Source organism: Triticum aestivum, chromosome 6D, assembly GCF_018294505.1.
Source record: "Triticum aestivum cultivar Chinese Spring chromosome 6D, IWGSC CS RefSeq v2.1, whole genome shotgun sequence".
Lineage (NCBI taxonomy): Eukaryota > Viridiplantae > Streptophyta > Magnoliopsida > Poales > Poaceae > Triticum > Triticum aestivum.
Genome location: NC_057811.1, coordinates 153,400,891 through 153,420,258, shown reverse-complemented (window position 1 = coordinate 153,420,258; position 19,368 = coordinate 153,400,891). Strand labels below are relative to the sequence as shown.

The following is a 19,368-nucleotide window of genomic DNA, read 5'->3' as shown; positions in this document are numbered from 1 at the left end:
GCCATGGCGACCACTCTCTCGTTATCTTCTCCCCTCTTCCTCGCCGCTCCGCCCAGAGGTACCTACCTACCTCCGATGACTCCCCTCTCACTGAAGCTCTTGCCGTCCAGCGTAGCACCTCTGCCCGCGTAGCGATTCCGAGCTCAAAGGGGTAGCTTCTGCTTGGTTAGGCTGGATAGGGTTTGGGTAGGCCCTGTGTTGCTTGGGGACATGCTGCTCATCTGAACTCGCAGTAAATTGGAATCGAGTAGAAATGTTTGTTAATTTCGTTGCAGAAGAACCATTAATTCATGTCTTGCATATTTGTTTCCTGAATGAATGAAGGCAGTCCAATGTGAGGCACATCCAGTGGCATGACCTTTTTCTTTTCTTTTACATCTTCAGCTAGAGGAGGAGTGGTTTCAGCCGGTCCATCATGGAGCACTGCAAATCTTCCGTGCAAGGGACGTTTTGCTGGTATGAGGAGACGTGGCCGGAAGCAACAACGAAGCACACCAATAGTATCTCTGGTTAGCTCAAAAACATCTTTGTGAAGTACTACCTCTGTTCACAAATATAAGACATTTTGGCAGTTCAATTTTGAACTGCCAAAACGTCTTATATTTAGGAGCAGAGGATGTAGTTTACATTTCTCCGTCGTGTAACTCTACTTTCAATCTTCTATTTGCATTAATCTGGTAACCTATGTTGTCCTCCCCTTCTTCGTAGTTTGGAAGAAAGACCGCAAAGAAGACCACTAGAGAAACGGTCGTCCCGGACCCAGACTATCGATTACCGATCGCTATACTTGGTGAGCTCCGGAGGTAGTAAGTGTATAGAACATCTCTGTTCTCTGGAAATGTACTTCTATGCCAAACTGAAAAAAGATATATAACCACTATTTTGTCGAAATACAGGGATATCTGGTGTGTTTGCATATGCAGACAATCTTCTTGCCGCTGCACCTGTAGGCCTACTGGGGCTGCTTCTCTTGTTTCAGGCCAGTCTACCCTAACTTGCTCTGCTTTTAGACTATCTGTTTGAGTTATAGCTGAAAAACATGTACGATTGTACTATATTCTATGGGTTTTTTTGTCTAGAGTGCATATGTAACTAAACAGTGAAAAGTCATGGATCATCCATACTATCACAGTTCTCGAAAAAACTAGTATACTATCACTGTCCGCGGAAAAAACTCAAATCTATAAGTAACCTCATTTCAGCTCAAATCGGGTTATTCACTGAGAACATATTGAGCTCCACCATCATCAGATTGACACTGATTTTTCGTCCCTACTCAACATTGCCAACATATTCCACTGAAAGGAACCACTGTCAGCATTTGCTATTCATGCTGCTCTAAAAGCGAGGGGCAGTTATACTGATAAATCAGAGAAACTAACTTATCCTGGTCATTTCTTGGGTATGATTTATTTCTATGTTCATGCTGAAACTGATGTATTCACTTCTTTTTTTGCAGACTACTAGAGTTAGGTTCGTCTTTGATGATGATTCCCTGGTTAGTGCACTCTACCTTCCAGTGTAAACTAAATAAGTAGGAGTATTTCAAACTACTTATGTGAATGTCTTCCAAAACTGGCTGCTCAATTATACTTAAGCACTTTGTCTATGTGACAGGAATATGCACAAAACATGTATAAAATTGTTGGTTGTAAGTCTGGAAAATGCTCACTGCAAAGCTAAGTAAATCTGTTATGTACAAGCTGCCATTCTACTAGTCACTTGTTGGATATCGCGTTGGGTCTTAGTACTAGCTGAAGCATTAATATTTCTTCTTGAATGATGCTTCTCCTTTCCACAACATAAGGATTTCATTCTTTCAATACTCAGTTGTTGCAGATGATACTATACTATACATGTTTCTCATCTCAAACTTCATAAGTTTGTATTATATAGGAAGTGAAAGTGGGCAATCAGCTGCAGGAGTCAGGCGAAAACGTATTTGTTGGTGGCAAGAACCGTTGGAAGTAAGCATACTTCATATGCTCTGTACCAAGGACTGTACTGTCTTGTCCAGTTAATCTATCTTGTTATGGTAAAAGCTTTACGGTATTTTCTAACGATTGCACGCGTTGCATAGGTACTCAACATTTGTGAACTGGGAACTATGGTGGCCGCAATTTCCTATCCTAGTTTACTTCAAAGAGACCCAAACAAAACCCGAAGGCCAAATTCATTTCTTCCCAGTGATTTTCGTAAGTCCACTGGTTAACCGTAAGCTCAGCAGCTTCATCCTTACATACTGGGTTTAATTCATTGTCGCAACACAGAACGGCCGACAACTCTATGATATCATGGTGGAGCGTGCTGGACCGTCGGAAACAAGTGGGCCAGGTCCTTGAGACAGACGACGAGTTGTGCTAAGTTCCATGAGCCAAAATCAATGGTGTCTTCACTACGCGTGTTGACAGATTTGAAGAAACTACTTCAATGCATGTATTCTGTGTTTTGAATTATCTACTCCTTGAAAACAAAAGATGTACAATAAGCATGTTAAAGTCGATACGTGAGATAATGATGTAAGAGCATCTCCAACAGAGTTGGTAAACTCATGTCCAATCCCTACGAAGTGTCTAAGTGCCCAAAAAAGAAAATGCCCCGACGGCTTACATTACATGCCCCGTTCGCTACCCCTGTTTTCTTTAGGACATGGCCTAAGAGCAACTCCAGCCGCGCCCCCAAGAGGCCCTCCCCAGGTGTTTTTGCCGCGCCGGCGCCCAAAAATCGGCCCAGCCGCATCCCCAGAAGCCCGTTTTTCGCCGGTTTGGGTCGAAGCTGGCGCCGGCGGATCCAGGCCGAACCCGGTGCGCTGGGGCGCCGGGGCGAGACATTTTGGCGCGAAAGCGGATGGGCCCGCCGAGTCAGCGACACGCCGCTTCGTCGCCCTCATCGCCTCGGTTCCCGCGGGAATCAATGCGAAGGCTGCCGCGCCGGTCAGCCTCCATTGATGCCTCAGGGGCGGCGCGGTGAACGCGTCGCCCAGCATGCAGCCCGACGCCGCCCAGCGACGGCTATAAAAGGCGACCTCCTCGCCGGTGGACGCCACAGCTCTCATCCCCCCCCTCCCCTCTCCGGCGCAGTAAGCAGCACTCTCCCCTCTTCCCGCCGACAAGAAAGATGGCCGAGAGGTACCCAGGCGACGGCGCGGCGGCGAACGGCTTCAGTCGCCGCCACCTCCAAGAGGCGGAGGCGCGGCTGTTGTACGAGGCGGAGTACCCGGCGCCCCCGGACATGCGGGTGCCGGGGACGTGGAGGCTGAGCGCAGGCGGCGTCCCGGTGCCACCGGTGCCCGAAGGGGTGGCGTGCCGCGCCGAGATCACCCGCATTCGCTCGTCCATGACAGAGGAGCATTCGCTCCTCGGCATGTAGACGACGGCGACGGCGACGGCGGTGGCGGCTAGGCGTAGTTTAGGCGTTGTTAAGCCATAGTTTGCATGTGTTTTGGTTTTTTTTTTACAAATTTCAATGAAATTTCGCCGAGTTTGTGCAAAAAACGCCGAGTTTTCGTATATTTTGTACGGACGTCGCCGAACCCGGGGCGACCTGTAGGTCGACGACTGGGAGCTAGGTCGCCCCCAGGAGCCAATCTAGCGCCGGCGGACCTCCAAACGGCTCTTTTTCGGCGCCTGGGGGGCCGAACGGCTGAAGATGCTCTAAATATTCTCTCTCCTTATACTCATATTTGGCGATCAAAGTCTGTATCAGTAAACTCTCCAATTGCTTGTCCATGAGCTCATAGGGCGGAATTCCAAGTTCCTTCTTCGAGCCTCTGCCTCAGAGGTAGGAATGGCCTGGCAAGCATTGCCTGCTCCTCCTCGGCCAAGGCATTGGCACGTGTCGTGGCAGCGCCGTCCTCAGGGCCCCAATGGCGGCAGGAGGGCTCGACGTGGCGCCTCAGAGGCGGTGATGGCATCTGGAGAGTTTGAACTATCTGTGTTAGTTTAGCATCGAGTTTGAACTAACTATGTTGGGTTATCGTGGACTTTATTTCATATCCGAGCCGTTCAGAACTGCTATATTCGATTTCTGTAATGCATGATCAAAGATATTTGAGCCATTTAATATGGTGAAACATGAAAATTCTTTACCGTGGAGAAGCAAAGTACAAAGAGAGATTGAGGGAAGGTACGCATTAGCTAACCAAATTATAGGTCATCTGGTGGATAGAGTAAAATGATTCCTATAGTGTTCTCCTTCCTATAGTAAAAACTGCTTTTAGATCACCAAATTTACAAACTCTACTGGATATGCTCTAACGCAACCTCATCAACATGGTGTTTTTACTCACCGTAAAACATTGTTGCGTTTATCTACACATATGCTTTGTTGAATCGTGTCATGTTTAATAGTCACTTCGAATTTCTGTTGGGAGAGGGAAGGGGTTTACATTCAGAAATGAACTCTTTGTAGTCATGCTTCACTGCATCGCCAAGCCGTCAATACACAAACCCGATAAAAGCACTTGTGCTTGCGCCCAGTAATATAGTATTGCTTGTGGTAATGTGGAGGAAAAAGAAGAGGGTGCCAAGTGTTCTCAATGAAGATTGAACTTGTATAATAAAACAACGTTGTCAATGCATGACTTGTGTCAATCCTGTAACGAGGGTATATGTACTAAAAACGAGGGGGTGAGGGCAATAGAAGGGTCTCGCTAATGAGCTCCAACAAGACTAATGCGATCAGAGACACGATTTACCCTAGTTTACCCCCCACCCCCCTAATGTCACCTTAATGTGTATTATGGAGTGTTAATCCATTGTTTCGGCTGACCCGCAAGGTCACCTTAATTACCCTTAGTTTTCTTAGGGACCCCGAAGCAAGTGGGAGTATGACTATAGTGAGAGGCAAGTTTTTAATTAAGAACGTCTTCATGCTATTTTTTATAAAAGATTTTGGCCCATGCTAGGGGATGATTTGGTGGATGAGGTCTTGAAAGCAGTGAATACTTGTACAATTCCATCGGGTTGGAATGATACTGCGATTGTGTTGATTCCCAAGGTCAACTCACCCGAGAAGGTAACCCAGTTTAGACCTATCAGTCTTTGCAATGTGGTACACAAAATTATCTCCAAAATGTTGTCGGCGCGTTTGAAGGTTTTACTGCCTGATATTATCAGCCAAACCCAAAGTGCTTTTGTGCCTGGTAGATTGATTACAGACAATGTTTTAATGGCTTATGAGAGCTTTCATACTATTAAAAATAAGAGGGTGGGAAAAGAGGGTTTATGCGCTATCAAGCTTGATATGCACAAAGCTTATGATCGAGTCGAATGGCCTTTTTTGAAGGGAACTATGTTGAAACTCGGTTTCCAGGAGAGATGGGTAAATCTTATTATGAAATGTGTCTCTACTGTTGAGTATAGGGTACGGATTAATGATGAAGAAACTGAAAGTCTCAAGCCTACTAGGGGCTTAAGACAAGGTGATCCATTATCTCCCTACCTTTTCTTATTATGCACGGAGGGCCTTACTGCTCTCTTGGCGCATGCGGAGGAGATTGGGAATATTTCAGGAGTCAAGGTTTGTAGAGAGGCCCCTACTATCACAAATCTCCTTTTTACGGATGACTCATTAATCCTCATGAAAGCTAATCAACAAAATGCGGAGACACTTAAATCAATTTTGGACTTATATTGTGCTGCGTCTGGACAAATGGTGAGCGTTGAAAAATCTAGCATATTTTTTAGCCCAAATACGAGTGGGGACATTAGAGAACAAATTTGCTCAATTTTAAATATCATGATCGAAGCTCTAAATGATAAGTATCTGGGCCTGCCTGCGCATGTGGGGTTAGATAAGACTGATTGTTTCCAATATCTGATTGATCGCATTGTTATGAGAATTAGCGGATGGAAAGAAAAACTCTTATCCGCTGGAGGCAAGGAAGTTCTTCTCAAGTCTGTTGTTCAAGCTATCCCAACTTATGCTATGTCGGTCTTTAAAATTCCTAAAAAAAATGTAAAGGAATAACTGACGAGATGTCGCATTTTTGGTGGGGTGATGATGACAACCAGAGAAGGATGCATTGGATGACGTGGTGGAAAATGTGTGTCCCGAAAAGCCAAGGTGGAATGGGTTTTCGTGACATTCATTGTTTTAATTTGGTGATGTTGGCTAAACAAGCTTGGCGTCTCCTTGAGAACCCAGATTCCTTGTGTGCCACCATTTTGCGAGCTAAGTATTTTCCTGATGGAGATTTATTGAATGCAAAGTTAAAAAAGGGATCATCCTTCACATGGCAAAGTATTATGGCGGGGGTTAATACCTTAAAACATGGCTATATTTGGCGTGTTGGAAATGGTCAGAAAATTGACATTTGGGAAGATGCTTGGATCCCTAACTGTGCTAACAGGAAAGTCATCACTCCAAAGGGACAACATTTGTTATCAAAAGTGTCTGATCTCATTGACCCCTCTTCGAACATGTGGGATGATGATCTCATCAGACAGACCTTGTGGCCTGTTGATTTACAGCGGGTCCTTGCTATCCCTCTGCCTCAGTTTGATATGTTAGATTTTGTTGCCTGGAGTCATACAAAGAGTGCGATTTTTTCTGTTCGATCTGCATATTTTGTTGAGTGGGATTATCAACATGGAAGGAAACTTCGTCGTACTAATGGAATGGGTCGAACAAACTTTAATCCAATTTGGTGTAAGATTTGGAAGTTATCTTGTCCAGCGAAGGTGAAATTTTTTATTTGGCGGACGCTGCATGGTACTCTTCCATGTCGTGTTACGCTTGCTAATAGACACATGAAAGTTTCACCTTTATGCCCTTGTTGTGCTTCTAGTTTAGAAGACACAAAGCATATGTTGTTTCAGTGCCAGAAGGCAAAAGAGGTCTGGAGAAGGCTTGGATTAGACGAGATCATTGCTCAAGCTTGTGAAGTTGATCGTGCTGGAGAGGCGGTCCTCAAGTTTTTGTTGCTCATGCCTGACCAAGATTTATCTATTATGGGGTTCCAGAATACTCGGGAGATGATTGCCATTGCGTCTTGGTATTTATGGTGGGAAAGACGTAAATTAGTGCACAAGGAGAGAATTCAAGATGCAAAACAGATTTCAATGGGGATACAAGCTCTTACGACTAATTATGTTGTTGCTTCCAGTCCAAGGGCTTCTATGAAAAGAGGGGGTTGGATTCGTCCCCCGGTGGGTTTTGTGAAAATTAATGTTGACGCTTCTTTTGATCATGATCTTCTTAAAGGTACGGCAGGGGTTGTCCTGAGGAACGACAAAGGGAAGTTTATTGCAGGGGGTACTTGGAAAATTGATCATTGCATCGATGCTCTAACAGCGGAAGCTTGGGCTCTCAGATTCGGTCTTTCACTAGCGCAACGTGCGGGTTGCAATCGCCTAGTTATTAATTCTGATAATTTGGAGGTTATTGAAACGATGAATAACGGCGGACGGTCAGCAGGAGCGGCGGCGGCTATCTTTGATGATTGCTATTTTTTGGCGTGTGATTTTCCTACCTCTAGGTTTGAACATTGTAATAGGGAAGCCAATAAGGTTGCGCACGAGCTTGCTAGGTTGGCTAGATTTTCTTCTACCATTGATTGGTTTGAGGAGCCTATGTTTGAGATTGTATCATTCCTCACAAACGATGTATCTGTTATTTCCGTTGAATAAAGTCCATTTGTTTTTCAAAAAAAAACTTCTCTCTATGCCAGGCCAGTACTCAGGCAAGGGTGGCTCCGTGTCGCTCCCCGCTCGGGCGACTCGGGTGGCTCCCCAACCCTAGCCGCCGCCGGGGCCTAGCCCATCTTCCTCCCTTCCTCCCGCCGCCGCCGGAGGACGCCGCCAGCTTGCGCCCGGAGGCCGACGGCGGTGGCGGGGGCTCTTCCTCCCTCCCGCGTCTCAGGGGTGGCGGGGCCCCAACATGCGTGGAGGTGCGGCCGATTTAGAAGCGACGACGTTGGCTTCGACGGCGGCGGCGGTCGGCCCTGCCTCGGGCCATGGCCGGCTACTGCGGCGGCTGGCCTGGATCGGGCGGCGGCGCGATGCGGTCTTCGGCGGCATGTCATCTGGCTTTAGATCGGCGGCGGCGTCGAGGGCCTGGTGGACTGCTTGGCAGCACCCATGGCAGATCTATTCTGGCCGGTGTAGCCAATGGTGGTGGTCATCTTCTTCGTCGGCGGTGGACGGCCAGAGGCTTGGTGATCGGATCTCGAGATCCATCATCTAGTCCCGACTGCGAGTTGGGGAGACATGGTTGCCGGTGAAAACCGAGCCGACGGCAGGGATGGCGGCGTTCTACGCCGTTACGTTGATGAAGGCATCGTCGTGTAACCACTGTCGACCCACTCGTGCTGCTTCGGGGGAAACCCTAGGATCTTGTGTTCCAGATCGGACGATGGCGGCACTGCGGTGTCGTTTCTCTCTTGGGAGCATCGTTTGTGGAGCAGCGCTGGAAGTCAGAGGCAGGAGGTGGAGCTGCTTCGTCTTGCATGGAGCTTCGGTGGAGATGTCAAGTCATGCCTGACCGACAGGTGCTACGCTTTGTCATGCCTGGTCGGCAGGTGCTACGCACGACAGATCTTCCAAGGACTTCAAGCTGTGTCGGCTGGTGGTACTTGGCAGCATGGCGCTGAGGTGTATCAGTGGCGACCGCGACGTGCTCAGCTGTTTGCGTGCAGGGAGGAGGTGCCGTTGGGCGCCGTGGTGGCGTCGACGATAGCTAGACTGAGCAAGGTTGATGCATCAGTACAGTTCTGAAGATGGAGCGGTGGCAGTTGGCGGCGGCGGCCTCTGAGAGCACGCCGGACCAGTGTGTGCCCCAGACCCGGCAAGTGGCTAGGTTGGGGTTTCAGGTCTTAGATGTTAGGCTTGGTTGCGATGTCTGTTTGGTATTAGGCCCAGGCTATCTGCGCCCTTCATCAACTGGATAGGTGTAGCGACAGTTTGTTGCTTAGACGGTGGCTTTAGTCTTACTGTTGTATGACTTTGTAAGGTCTGGTGAGAATAATTAATAAAGTGGCCGTATGCATCGCCCAGATGCAGAGGTCGGGGGTCATCCTCCTTTTCTAAAAAAATATAAGGAATACGTGCCTATATTTTTTCCGGGCAATATCCACCCCCATGTCTACGTTTTTACATCATTTCTTACTCTCTTTAAAAATACTTGATACTTGGCAACTGGCAACTGGTAGGTATTTGTTGCTTGTTACTGTGCTCCGTGTTACTCTGCTACAATCTACACCAATCAATCAACTTGTTACTTAGTAAGGTAAACACTAAAGTGCAAAGATAGTTTTATTTTATTTTGTTTAAAAGGAGGATGACCCCGGCCTCTACATCTAGGAGATGCATGCACCCATTTTATTAGTTACTCACAAAGACCTTAGAAAGTAATACATCAATATGTTTGAAACCGCCATCTTGGCAACATCTGTTGCTACTCCTATCCCGTTGATGAATGGGTGCAGAAAGTCTGAGCCGAATACCCAAACCTCTCACCAAATCCTAATATTTAAAGTCGGAGGCCCTAACCAAGCCACATACCAGGTCTGGGGCGCAAACCGGTCCGACGTACAGGTCGTCGCTGCCATCTTCCATCGATCCATATTTAGAGCAGGTACTAATGCATCAACCTTGCCAGGCCTGCCGTCGATGCCCCCACGACGCCAGACAACGCCTCCTCCTGCGCGCATCCATCACCACACATCCGCCACCGAGACCCTGCCGCACCATGCCGCCGAGACTCCACGTCGTCGATGCGTCACTTGGAATGCCGCTCCACCGCTAGAACCGTCCACTGGTCCCTCAATCCAATGCACACCTCCAAGAATGATGCCCCCAAGGAGGGAACGACACGGGTGCACTGCCATCATCCGATCGATTGATCTTGGGTTTCGCCCGGAGGTAGTGGAAGGAGTTGGGAGCTTCACCTCGATGATGCCTTCAAGAAGGAAACGACGCCGAGGGCGTCACCATCATGGGCTCCGCCCACCGGCCGAAGACCAGGTTTTCACCCGGATCTGTCACATGAGCATCCAATCGACAACATGTGCACCGTCCAGACCGCCTTCAAAGCCCCATATCTGGCCACCCAGATCCGGTGACCATCCGCAACAACACTACCACCGTGGGAGACCTCACACACCGGCCACTACTTGTGTGTTCCGCCACTGGAGCCTGGGAGGAGGGCTGCCAACCCACGCCAAACCGTGAGAGCTGCCGAGAGGAATCTCGCGCGCTCGTCACCGTCGCTGATCCGATGCAATCCAGAGCTGAAGTCACCAGATCGCCGGCGCAGATCGCCTTGGACAGGGACACCACCACGCCATGCCGCCGCGAGAGTCCTTGGCTTCACCTGCCACCACCTTCCAAGGTCGCCGCCTTGGGTTGCCACCGCCACGAAGTCCTCCACGCCGCTGCATCACCCACGCATGCACCCCCGCACCCAGGCCTGAGGAGGCCGTCCCGCGTCGCCCCATCACACGAGGGGAAGAAGAAGCCCCGTCGCCGTCGGTGCCGGTCGGGCTTTGCCCGGCCGGGCCTTTGGCCGGCAGTGAGGGAGGGGAGGCAGGAGGAGGCGACCGGCGGCGCGGATCGAAGGCTGACATTTCCATTTTGCATCATGTTTTTATGTTGATATTTATTGCATTATGGACTGTTATTTCACTTTATGATACAATTCTTATGTCTTTTCTCTCTTATTTTGCAAGTTTCACATAAAGAGGGAGATTGCCAGCAGCTGGAATTCTGGACCGGGAAGGGCTATATCGGAGGCATTTTTCTGAACATCTCGAAATGAGCTGAAAACTGACGAAGAGTTATTTTGGAATATATTAAAATTATTGGTGAAAGAAGTACCAGAGAGGACCCACTAGGCAGCCACAAGCCTGGGGGCGCGCCCCACCCCCCTCGGCGCGCCCCTGGGCTTGTGGTGAACCTGGCAGGCCTACGGGGCCCATCTTCACCTATATGATGCCATTTGCCCTGGAAAAATTTAGAAGGAAGGTTTCGGGACGAAGCGCCGCCGTCTCGAGGCGGTACCTGGCAGGAGCACTTTTGCTCTTCGGCGGAGCGATTCTGCCGGGGAAACTTCCCTCCGGGAGGGGGAAATAGAAGCTCTCATCGTGGGAGAACCAATCTTCATCAACATCTTCACTAGCACCATCTCATCTCAAACCCCATTTCATCTCTTGTATTCAATCTTTGTCTCAAAACCTCAGATTGCTACCTATGGGTTGCTAGTAGTGTTGATTACATCTTGTAGTTGATGCTTGTTGGTTTATTCGGTGGAAGATCATATGTTTAGATCCATTATGCTATTCAATACCCCTCCGGTCTTGAACATAAATATGTTTTGTGAGTAGTCACTTTTATTATTGAGGACATGGGAGAAGTCTTATCATAAGTAATCATGTGAATTTGGTATTCGTTCGGTATTTTGATGATATGTATGTTGTTGTTTCCCTTAGTGGTGTTATGTGAACGTCAACTACATGAAACTTCACCATCTTTGGGCCTAAGGTAAAGCATTGTGGAGTAGTTATTAGATGATGGGTTGCTAGAGTGACAGAAGCTTAAACCCTAGTTTATGCGCTATTCCGTATGGGGCTGATTTGGATCCATATGTTTCATGTTATGGTTAGATTGTTCTTAGTTCTTCTTTCGTAGTTGCAGATGCTTGCGAGAGGGGGTAATCATAAGTGGGAGGATTGTTCAAGTAAGAAAAACACCCAAGCACCGGTCCACCCACATATCAAATTATCAAAGTAACGAACGTGAATCAGACAAACATGATGAAAGTGACTAGATGCCCGTGTGTCCTTAAGAACGCTTTACTTACTATAAGAGTTTGTTCCGGCCTGTCCTTTGCTACAAAAAGGATTGTGCTACCATGCTGCACCTTGGCTATCGTTACTATTACTTGCTCGTTGCCAATTTCCTTGCTATCAAACTATCTGTTACCGACAATTTCAGTGCCTGCAGAAAATACCTTGCTGAAAACCGCTTGTCATTTCCTTCTGCTCCTCGTTGGGTTCGACACTCTTACTTATAGAAAGGACTACAATTGATACCCTATACGTGTGGGTCATTAGGACTCTTTTTGGGCGCCGTTGCTGGGGAGTGAAGCGCCTTTGGTGAGTGGAATTTGGTAAGGAAACATTTATATTGTGTGCTGAAATTTATTGTTACTTGTTACTATGGAAAACCATCCTTTGAGGGGTTTGTTCAGGGTATCTTCACCTCGACTGTAAGCACAAAGAGTTTCTCCTCAACCTACTGTACCTACCAAAAATATTTATTATGAGATTCCTTCTGGTATGATAGAGAAACTGCTAGCTAATCCTTATGCAGAAAATGGAACACTACATCATGATATGCACCTAATCTATGTGGATGAAGTTTGTGGATTATTTAAGCTTGCAGGTTTACCCAGAGATGAAGTTAAGAAGAAGGTTTTCCATTTATCTTTGAAGGGAAAGGCATTGACATGGTATAGGATATGTGATGATATTGGAGCTTGGGATTGGAACCGATTGAGATTGGGATTTCATCAAAAGTTTTATCCTATGCATCTAGTTCGTCGTGATCGGAATTATATATATAATTTTTGGCCTCGTGAAGGAGAAAGCATCTCTCAAGCTTGGGGGAGGATTAAGTACATGATGTACACATGGCCCAATCATGAGCTCCCAAAAGAAATTATCTTACAGAATTTTTATGCTCGGCTTTCTCATGATGATCGAACCATGCTCGATTCTTCTTCAACTGGTTTCTTTATGAAGAAAACTATTGAATTCTAGTGGGATCTTCTGGAAAGAATTAAACACAACTCTGAATATTGGGAAATCGACAAAGGTAAAGAGTCGGGTATAATGCTTAAGTTTGATTGTGTTAAATTCTTTATGAATATTGATGCTTTTCATAAGTTTAGCACTAAATATGGACTTGACTCTGAGATAGTAGCTTTCTTTTGTGACTCATTTGCTACTCATGTTGATCTCCCTAAGGATAAGTGGTTTAAATATCATCCCCTGTTAAAGGAAAGATTGAGGAGCCCACTGTAGTTAAAGATGAAACTATCATTTACAATGTTGATCCAGTTATTCCTACTACTTATATTGAGAACCCACATTTTCCTGTAAGGATAAAGGAACATGCTAAAGTTTCAACTATGGATAACAAAAGTAATATTAGAGCACCTAGACCCTCTGAACAAATTAAAGTTGAACCTAATGTTGCTATGGTCAAAGATCTCTCACTACTGTAGGATGGTCCAAATGCGACACTACGATCAGAGACCCTTCGACGAAACTGTGTGCGATGCCATAATCGCAAACGGTGGTGTAAAAAACCCGTCAAAAAAGGTGCAAAACATTTGCGATGACATATGCATCAAACATGGTTCAGAATTGAGTTGCGTGTGCGATGCAGGGCATATGGTTCAGCTGAATTAACTGTTTGCGATGAGGAGGAACAAAAGAAACGGGCAACCAAATGAAGACGTGTGCGATATACAGCATACGGTTCACTGGGATGAACTGTGTGTGATTAGGCAACACAATGGAAACGGTTCAACTGAACAAGATGTGTGTGATACGCGGCAAACAGGTCCGTAATCTGAAATGTGTGCGAAGACCAATAATAACACAGACGATTGCTGCTAATAAGCCGTGTGAATTGCTTTGTCTACAGTAGAATAACATGTGTATATATATAACTGAAATAAACATCTAATTACATAAGTGACTATACACATCATTCTCACACACCTCAATAAACAATTGCATGTATTCTAAAGTAGGAGAAACGATCATCTAGTCATCTACTTCTTGTGACGCTCCCGCCACTGCTATGTGGCTCGATCCCTCGTCTGGGTTAGGAAGAAGACAGTTCCTCATGTCAACGATACACCTGTACATCTCGTAGCTTGTGTACGCGTCCATGGCCGCGTACTTGACATGTTGTTCATCCAGTCTCTCATGCCACACACTGTGCCAGGCGTTCTTGTCCTTATTGCTCTCTTCCTTCATCTTCGCGTAGTAGGGGTCGATGATGGCCGAGGCAAGGTCAACCAGGGAGTTCAGTTTGTTTTTGTCGCTGCCCCAGACCTTGTAGTGGTGCTGGATGTTGACAAGATTCGGGCATTTCAAGTCCGAAACCTTGAACGCTTTTAGATCGTTGGTGGTGTCCACCGTAGCGAAACTGTAGTTGGAGCTGTTGATAAAGCTGGAGAAACGCTTGCAAGGCCTTGTGGCAAGGTGGTAGTGGTAGACGAGGACGTCATGTCGCACGCACAACTGGTTAACAGCAACCTTCTGATCATGCCCGGCACGACCGATGGTGTACTCGAGGTCGAAGCCGACCACTCGGTACTTGTCCTCCGCAAGGAACTGCTCCATAGTTTGGATGGAGCTCTCCACCGAGACCGCATCGTTCATGTACACCACCGAGAGGGCCTTCCCCCTCACGTGGGTGTCCACTACGTGATGCGTGGTGAACTGCCCACCGTTGTCGTCGTCGGCCGCTGGGAGCACCATTGAGCCACGGGGAGCGCCATTGGAACCGCTAGATGTCCTCTCTGTATGTGTTCTCGTGGGTGTGCTTATTAGGTCGTGTGAGAAGAGAGATGAAGGTAAATGGCCGCAGGAATAAAAGGGGGCCGAGCGGCGTGGATTCTCGGTGCGTCCGCATGGCAGTTTTTGCAGCGGGTAACTGCATCGTCACGCCGCGCCCGGCGCAACCGCTTGCACACGAACGTGCGTGATCGTGCACCGGCCCCAAACACTGGCAGCGCGCGTGGAGGGACGAGGGCAGAGCACCCGGAGGGACGCAAGAGCTGAGCGCGCGCGGCGGAACGCGAGCAGAGCGCGCCGCGACCGCCTGAACCGCAAGCAACCACACACATAGAGCAGTTGAACACACAGGAAATGGTCGCCTACAAGCCGGCCGACAGTTGTGTCGCTGCGTAGAGAGCGGCGTGCTACCACCTCCGTCTAGTCTATAGTCTCCTTTATATTCTGTGCCATACTTTGCCCTCAAATTTAACCAACAAAATGTTAATGCATGTTTTAAAAATTATATAATTGGAAACTTGTTCAAATACAAATCCAACTATATAATCTTTGGCGACATGCATTCGTATTTTATTAGTTAAATCGTATTTATAAACCAGGACGGTGGTATAGTAGGTAATTAAATCACAAACGTTTTTTATTAACCCTATGTGTACGTGGTCTTTCGTCCTCCTCTAGCACGTCTTGTCACCCCGCTGCCGCAGACGACTTATAGCGCAAGCTTGCGCAGCGCACGGGGGTGTTCTTTTGGCCAACCGGTGGCGCCAATGAATCATCGGTGAGCCTGTTCCCGTGCAACCTCGCAGGTTCCCGCGTAAGCTTCCCGCCCGACTCGGTGAAATCCCCCAAAATCCCAATGCTTACCGGCCTGCTATAAAACCCTCACGTCCGGCGAGTCCTGCGTCGCATTTTCCCCTCCCTCCATGTAGCTTATCTCGTCTGCTTCTCCCGCAATCGCCAATGGCACCGGTCCGCCGTCGTCGCTCAGCCACTCCGTCGTCATCGGAGGACAGCTCCAGCTGGGAGGCTACACCGCGGCGGCAGCGCAGTCCCCGGCGTAGTGTAGTGCGTGTGGCGTCCCTGTTGGGTGTGCGCGGAACACACATCACACGCTCCGCCGCCGGTGCCCATCGGCAGCTGTTGCCGGCCGCCGTTGCCGCCACACCACCGTCGAAAGCCAGGGCCATCGCCCGCTCCGCCGCCGCGGCCCGGAAGGCGGGAGGTGGCCGTCATGGCCCCCACCCCACTGCCGGCCACTGTGGCCATCACCCGCTCCTCCACCGTGGCCCTAAGGCAGGAGGTGGTGGTCGTGGCCGCCACCCCGTCGTCGGCCGCCGTGGCCGCCAGCCCACCATCGACCGTCGGGGTCATCACCCGCTCCGCCACCGCCGCCCGAAGGCGGGAGGCGGAGGTGGATGCCCGCACGTGCGTAGCGACCTTGCGCGCTACACCGAGTTCCTGCGGGAGGAGGAGGAGCGCCTTGTCGAGCACGCAAAGAGCCTTACCGCCGCCGTGGTCGCGGCACGCGCCGCCTCATAGGCGAGGAATCAGGAGATCTACGAGGAGAACCACCGCTTCGAGAGGGGTCGTTTGGAGCGGCAGAGGGCGTTCGAGGTGAGCGTCGCTGAAGCTACAACAGCGGCAGGCACCGTATTGCAGTTGCCCAGCTCATCGATAGGCTCCTCCTCCTCCGCCTCTTACTGAGCGTGCTCGGCAGAGGAGAGGCAGCCGGAAGTAGTATAAAGCCCCTCCGCAGCAGCAACAGCAGCAGCAGCAGCAGTAGTAGTAGTAGTACTTAAAATTAGTTGTTGCTGTAGGAGGGGCTATTTTGTTCAGTTCATCTGACTATAGATGTGGTGGAACTGTAAAACATACTTAAAATTAGCTAGTATATATAGTTGAACTAGCGATTTCAGTACGTGGTTGGCAACAATTGGGGAAAAGTTTGGTCGGTTCAGCTGTCGAGTTGAAATGTTTGAATAAATTATGAACGACTGCTTAATCTATGAATGAAATCTATGCTTAATTACTGAATTTTAGTTGCAAAAGTTACATACTGCTAGTGATTTTTAGCTTCATATTTTGACAAATCGCAGTGTTACAAGGATTGACAAATCTTACCAAATTGTTTGTACGTGGTTGCACACGGGTCATCCAAAACAACCGTTTGCGTTGAAGGGATGCACAAATCCTGCGCTGCTCTCACTTTGCATACGGGTGTTATATCTAAAACGTTTGTGATCAAGAGCTGCAGAAATCCTGCTCGGCACATTTTCTCTTGGCTTCCTGGGGAAGCTGTCGGTTTGCATACGGGTGTTCTAACTAAACGTTTGTGATGAGTGTTTTATATTTAAAAAGCGAATTAAATTGCAGCTTGGGTGCCATTAACGGAGAGGATGCGAGCAAGGCGGGCGGCCATGGAAGTCAAAGGGCTCGCTTTCTAGTGAGCCTGCGCAGCGTACAACTCGCACGCTTCCCGATGAGCCTGCACATTCGAGGACATCTTGGACGCCTCTCGGTCAGCCTGCACACCGGACGGTGCTCGCATGCCTCTCGTTCAGTCAAGGTCAAGCAGCTGTCCGCACGGCACCTCCTACGACCATTAAAACCAAGACACATGGCGTCACGTGAATGGTTAACAGAACGCACACGGTCTGAATTATACAGACATTGAGATATTAAAGTGGTAGCTGTTTTTTTTAAATGCCTTTGTTGGCTGTCATTATTCGAGTGCGCCTTCTCTCAAAATGGACACGAAAAATACCACAGCATATCGGGTGCCATTCTATGATAGAATGTCAAGTTTCATGAATTTCAGATGACTTCTGGATTTATTAGAATTTAAAAATAAAGTACTTAATGTTTTGCTGGCAATCAACGGTGCCCTGGTGTTTGAAATTCATTCCCATTTCTTGCATGTGACCTAAGCATGCACCCAAGGACACATATTTGATTTTTCAACCAATTTATATGCACTGGAGCATGTGCATGTAGTTCAAATTTGAATTATGCACATAAGTGCATTGAAAACTCAGTTAATGCATAAAAATGTCCAAACGAACCCCGAAAAATCAAAGAAATTCACACAACACTCATGTTGTTCTATGTTGACACGAGAAAAAATTTGAATGCAATAAGAGGCAATGGATATCGTTTCGTCCCCACAGGTGGGACGTTCCCTACCGAAAACCATCATGCTTGTTGTGAGAAGCTCCGGTTTGTGAGAAGCATATACCCAAGCCTGCCCCAAATGGGACAAAAAATTTACCACGGCATGTTGATGCCGCTCCATGATAGCATGCCAAGTTTCATGAATTTCAGACGAGTTTTGGATTTACTAGAATTTAAAAACCAGGCATCTCAATGTTTTGCCGGCAATCAACGGTGCCCTGGTGTTTGAAATTCATTCCCATTTCTTGCATGGGACCGAAGCATGCACCCAAGGACACAGATTTGATTTTTCAACCAATTTATATGCACTGGAGCATGTGCTTGTAGTTCAAATTCGAATTGTGCACATAAATGCATTGAAAACTCAGTTAATGCATAAAAATGTCCAAACGAACCCCGAAAAATCACAAAAATTCACACAACACTCCTGTTGTTCTATGTTGACATGAGAAAAAATTTGAAAGCAATAAGAGGCAATGGATATCGTTTCGTCCCCAAAGGTGGGACGTTCCCTACTGAAACCATCATGCTTGTTGTGAGAAGCTTTGGTTTGTGAGAAGCATATACCCAAACCTGCCCCAAATGGGACAAAAAATTTACCACGACATGTTGATGCTGCTCCATGATAGCATGCCAAGTTTCATGAATTTCAGACGAGTTTTGGATTTACTAAATTTAAAAACCAGGCATCTCAATGTTTTGCCGGCAATCAACGGTGCCCTGGTGTTTGAAATTCATTCTCATTTCTTGCATGGGACCTAAGCATGCACCCAAGGACACAGATTTGATTTTTCAACCAATTTATATGCACTGGAGCATGTGCTTGTAGTTCAAATTTGAATTGTGCACATAAATGCATTGAAAACCCAGTTAATGCATAAAAATGTCCAAACGAACCCCGAAAAATCACAAAAAATTCACACAACACTCCTGTTATTCTATGTTGACACGAGAAAAAAAATTGAAAGCAATAAGAGGCAATGGATATCGTTTCGTCCCCAAAGGTGGGACGTTCCCTACCGAAAACCATCATGCTTGTTGTGAGAAGCTCTAGTTTGTGAGAAGCATATACCCAAACCTGCCCCAAATGGGACAAAAAATTTACCACGGCATGTTGATGTCGCTCCATGATAGCATGCCAAGTTTCATGAATTTCAGATGAGTTTTGGATTTACTAGAATTTAAAAACCAGGCATCTCAATGTTTTGCCGGCAATCAACAGTGCCCTGGTGTTTGAAATTCATTCCCATTTCTTGCATGGGACCTAAGCATGCACCCAAGGACACAGATTTGATTTTTCAACCAATTTATATTCACTGGAGCATCTGCATGTAGTTCAAATTTGAATTATGCACATAAATGCATTGAAAACTCAGTTAATGCATAAAGATGTCCAAACGAACCCCGAAAAATCACAAAAATTCACATAACACTCCTGTTGTTCTATGTTGACACGAGAAAAAATTTGAAAGCAATAAGAGGCAATGGATATAATTTCGTCCCTAAAGGTGGGACGTTCCCTACCGAAAACCATCATGCTTGTTGTGAGAAGCTCCGGTTTGTGAGAAGCATACACCCAAGCCTGCCCCAAATGGGACAAAAAATTTACCACGGCATGTTGATGCCGCTCCATGATAGCATGCCAAGTTTCATGGATTTCAGAC

General features: G+C 47.4%; 1 protein-coding gene across 1 annotated transcript; it reads left to right on the top strand.

Annotated features, from left to right (window-relative positions):
* Nucleotides 1-2,565, top strand: LOC123144239 (uncharacterized). The gene is made up of 8 exons (XM_044563321.1): nucleotides 1-58; nucleotides 385-509; nucleotides 709-790; nucleotides 897-979; nucleotides 1,460-1,498; nucleotides 1,897-1,967; nucleotides 2,081-2,195; nucleotides 2,271-2,565. The coding sequence occupies exons 1-8, from the start codon at nucleotides 4-6 to the stop codon at nucleotides 2,340-2,342; spliced, it is 642 nt and encodes a 213-aa protein (XP_044419256.1). The 5' UTR covers nucleotides 1-3; the 3' UTR covers nucleotides 2,343-2,565.
* Nucleotides 2,566-19,368: the final 16,803 nt, after the last annotated feature.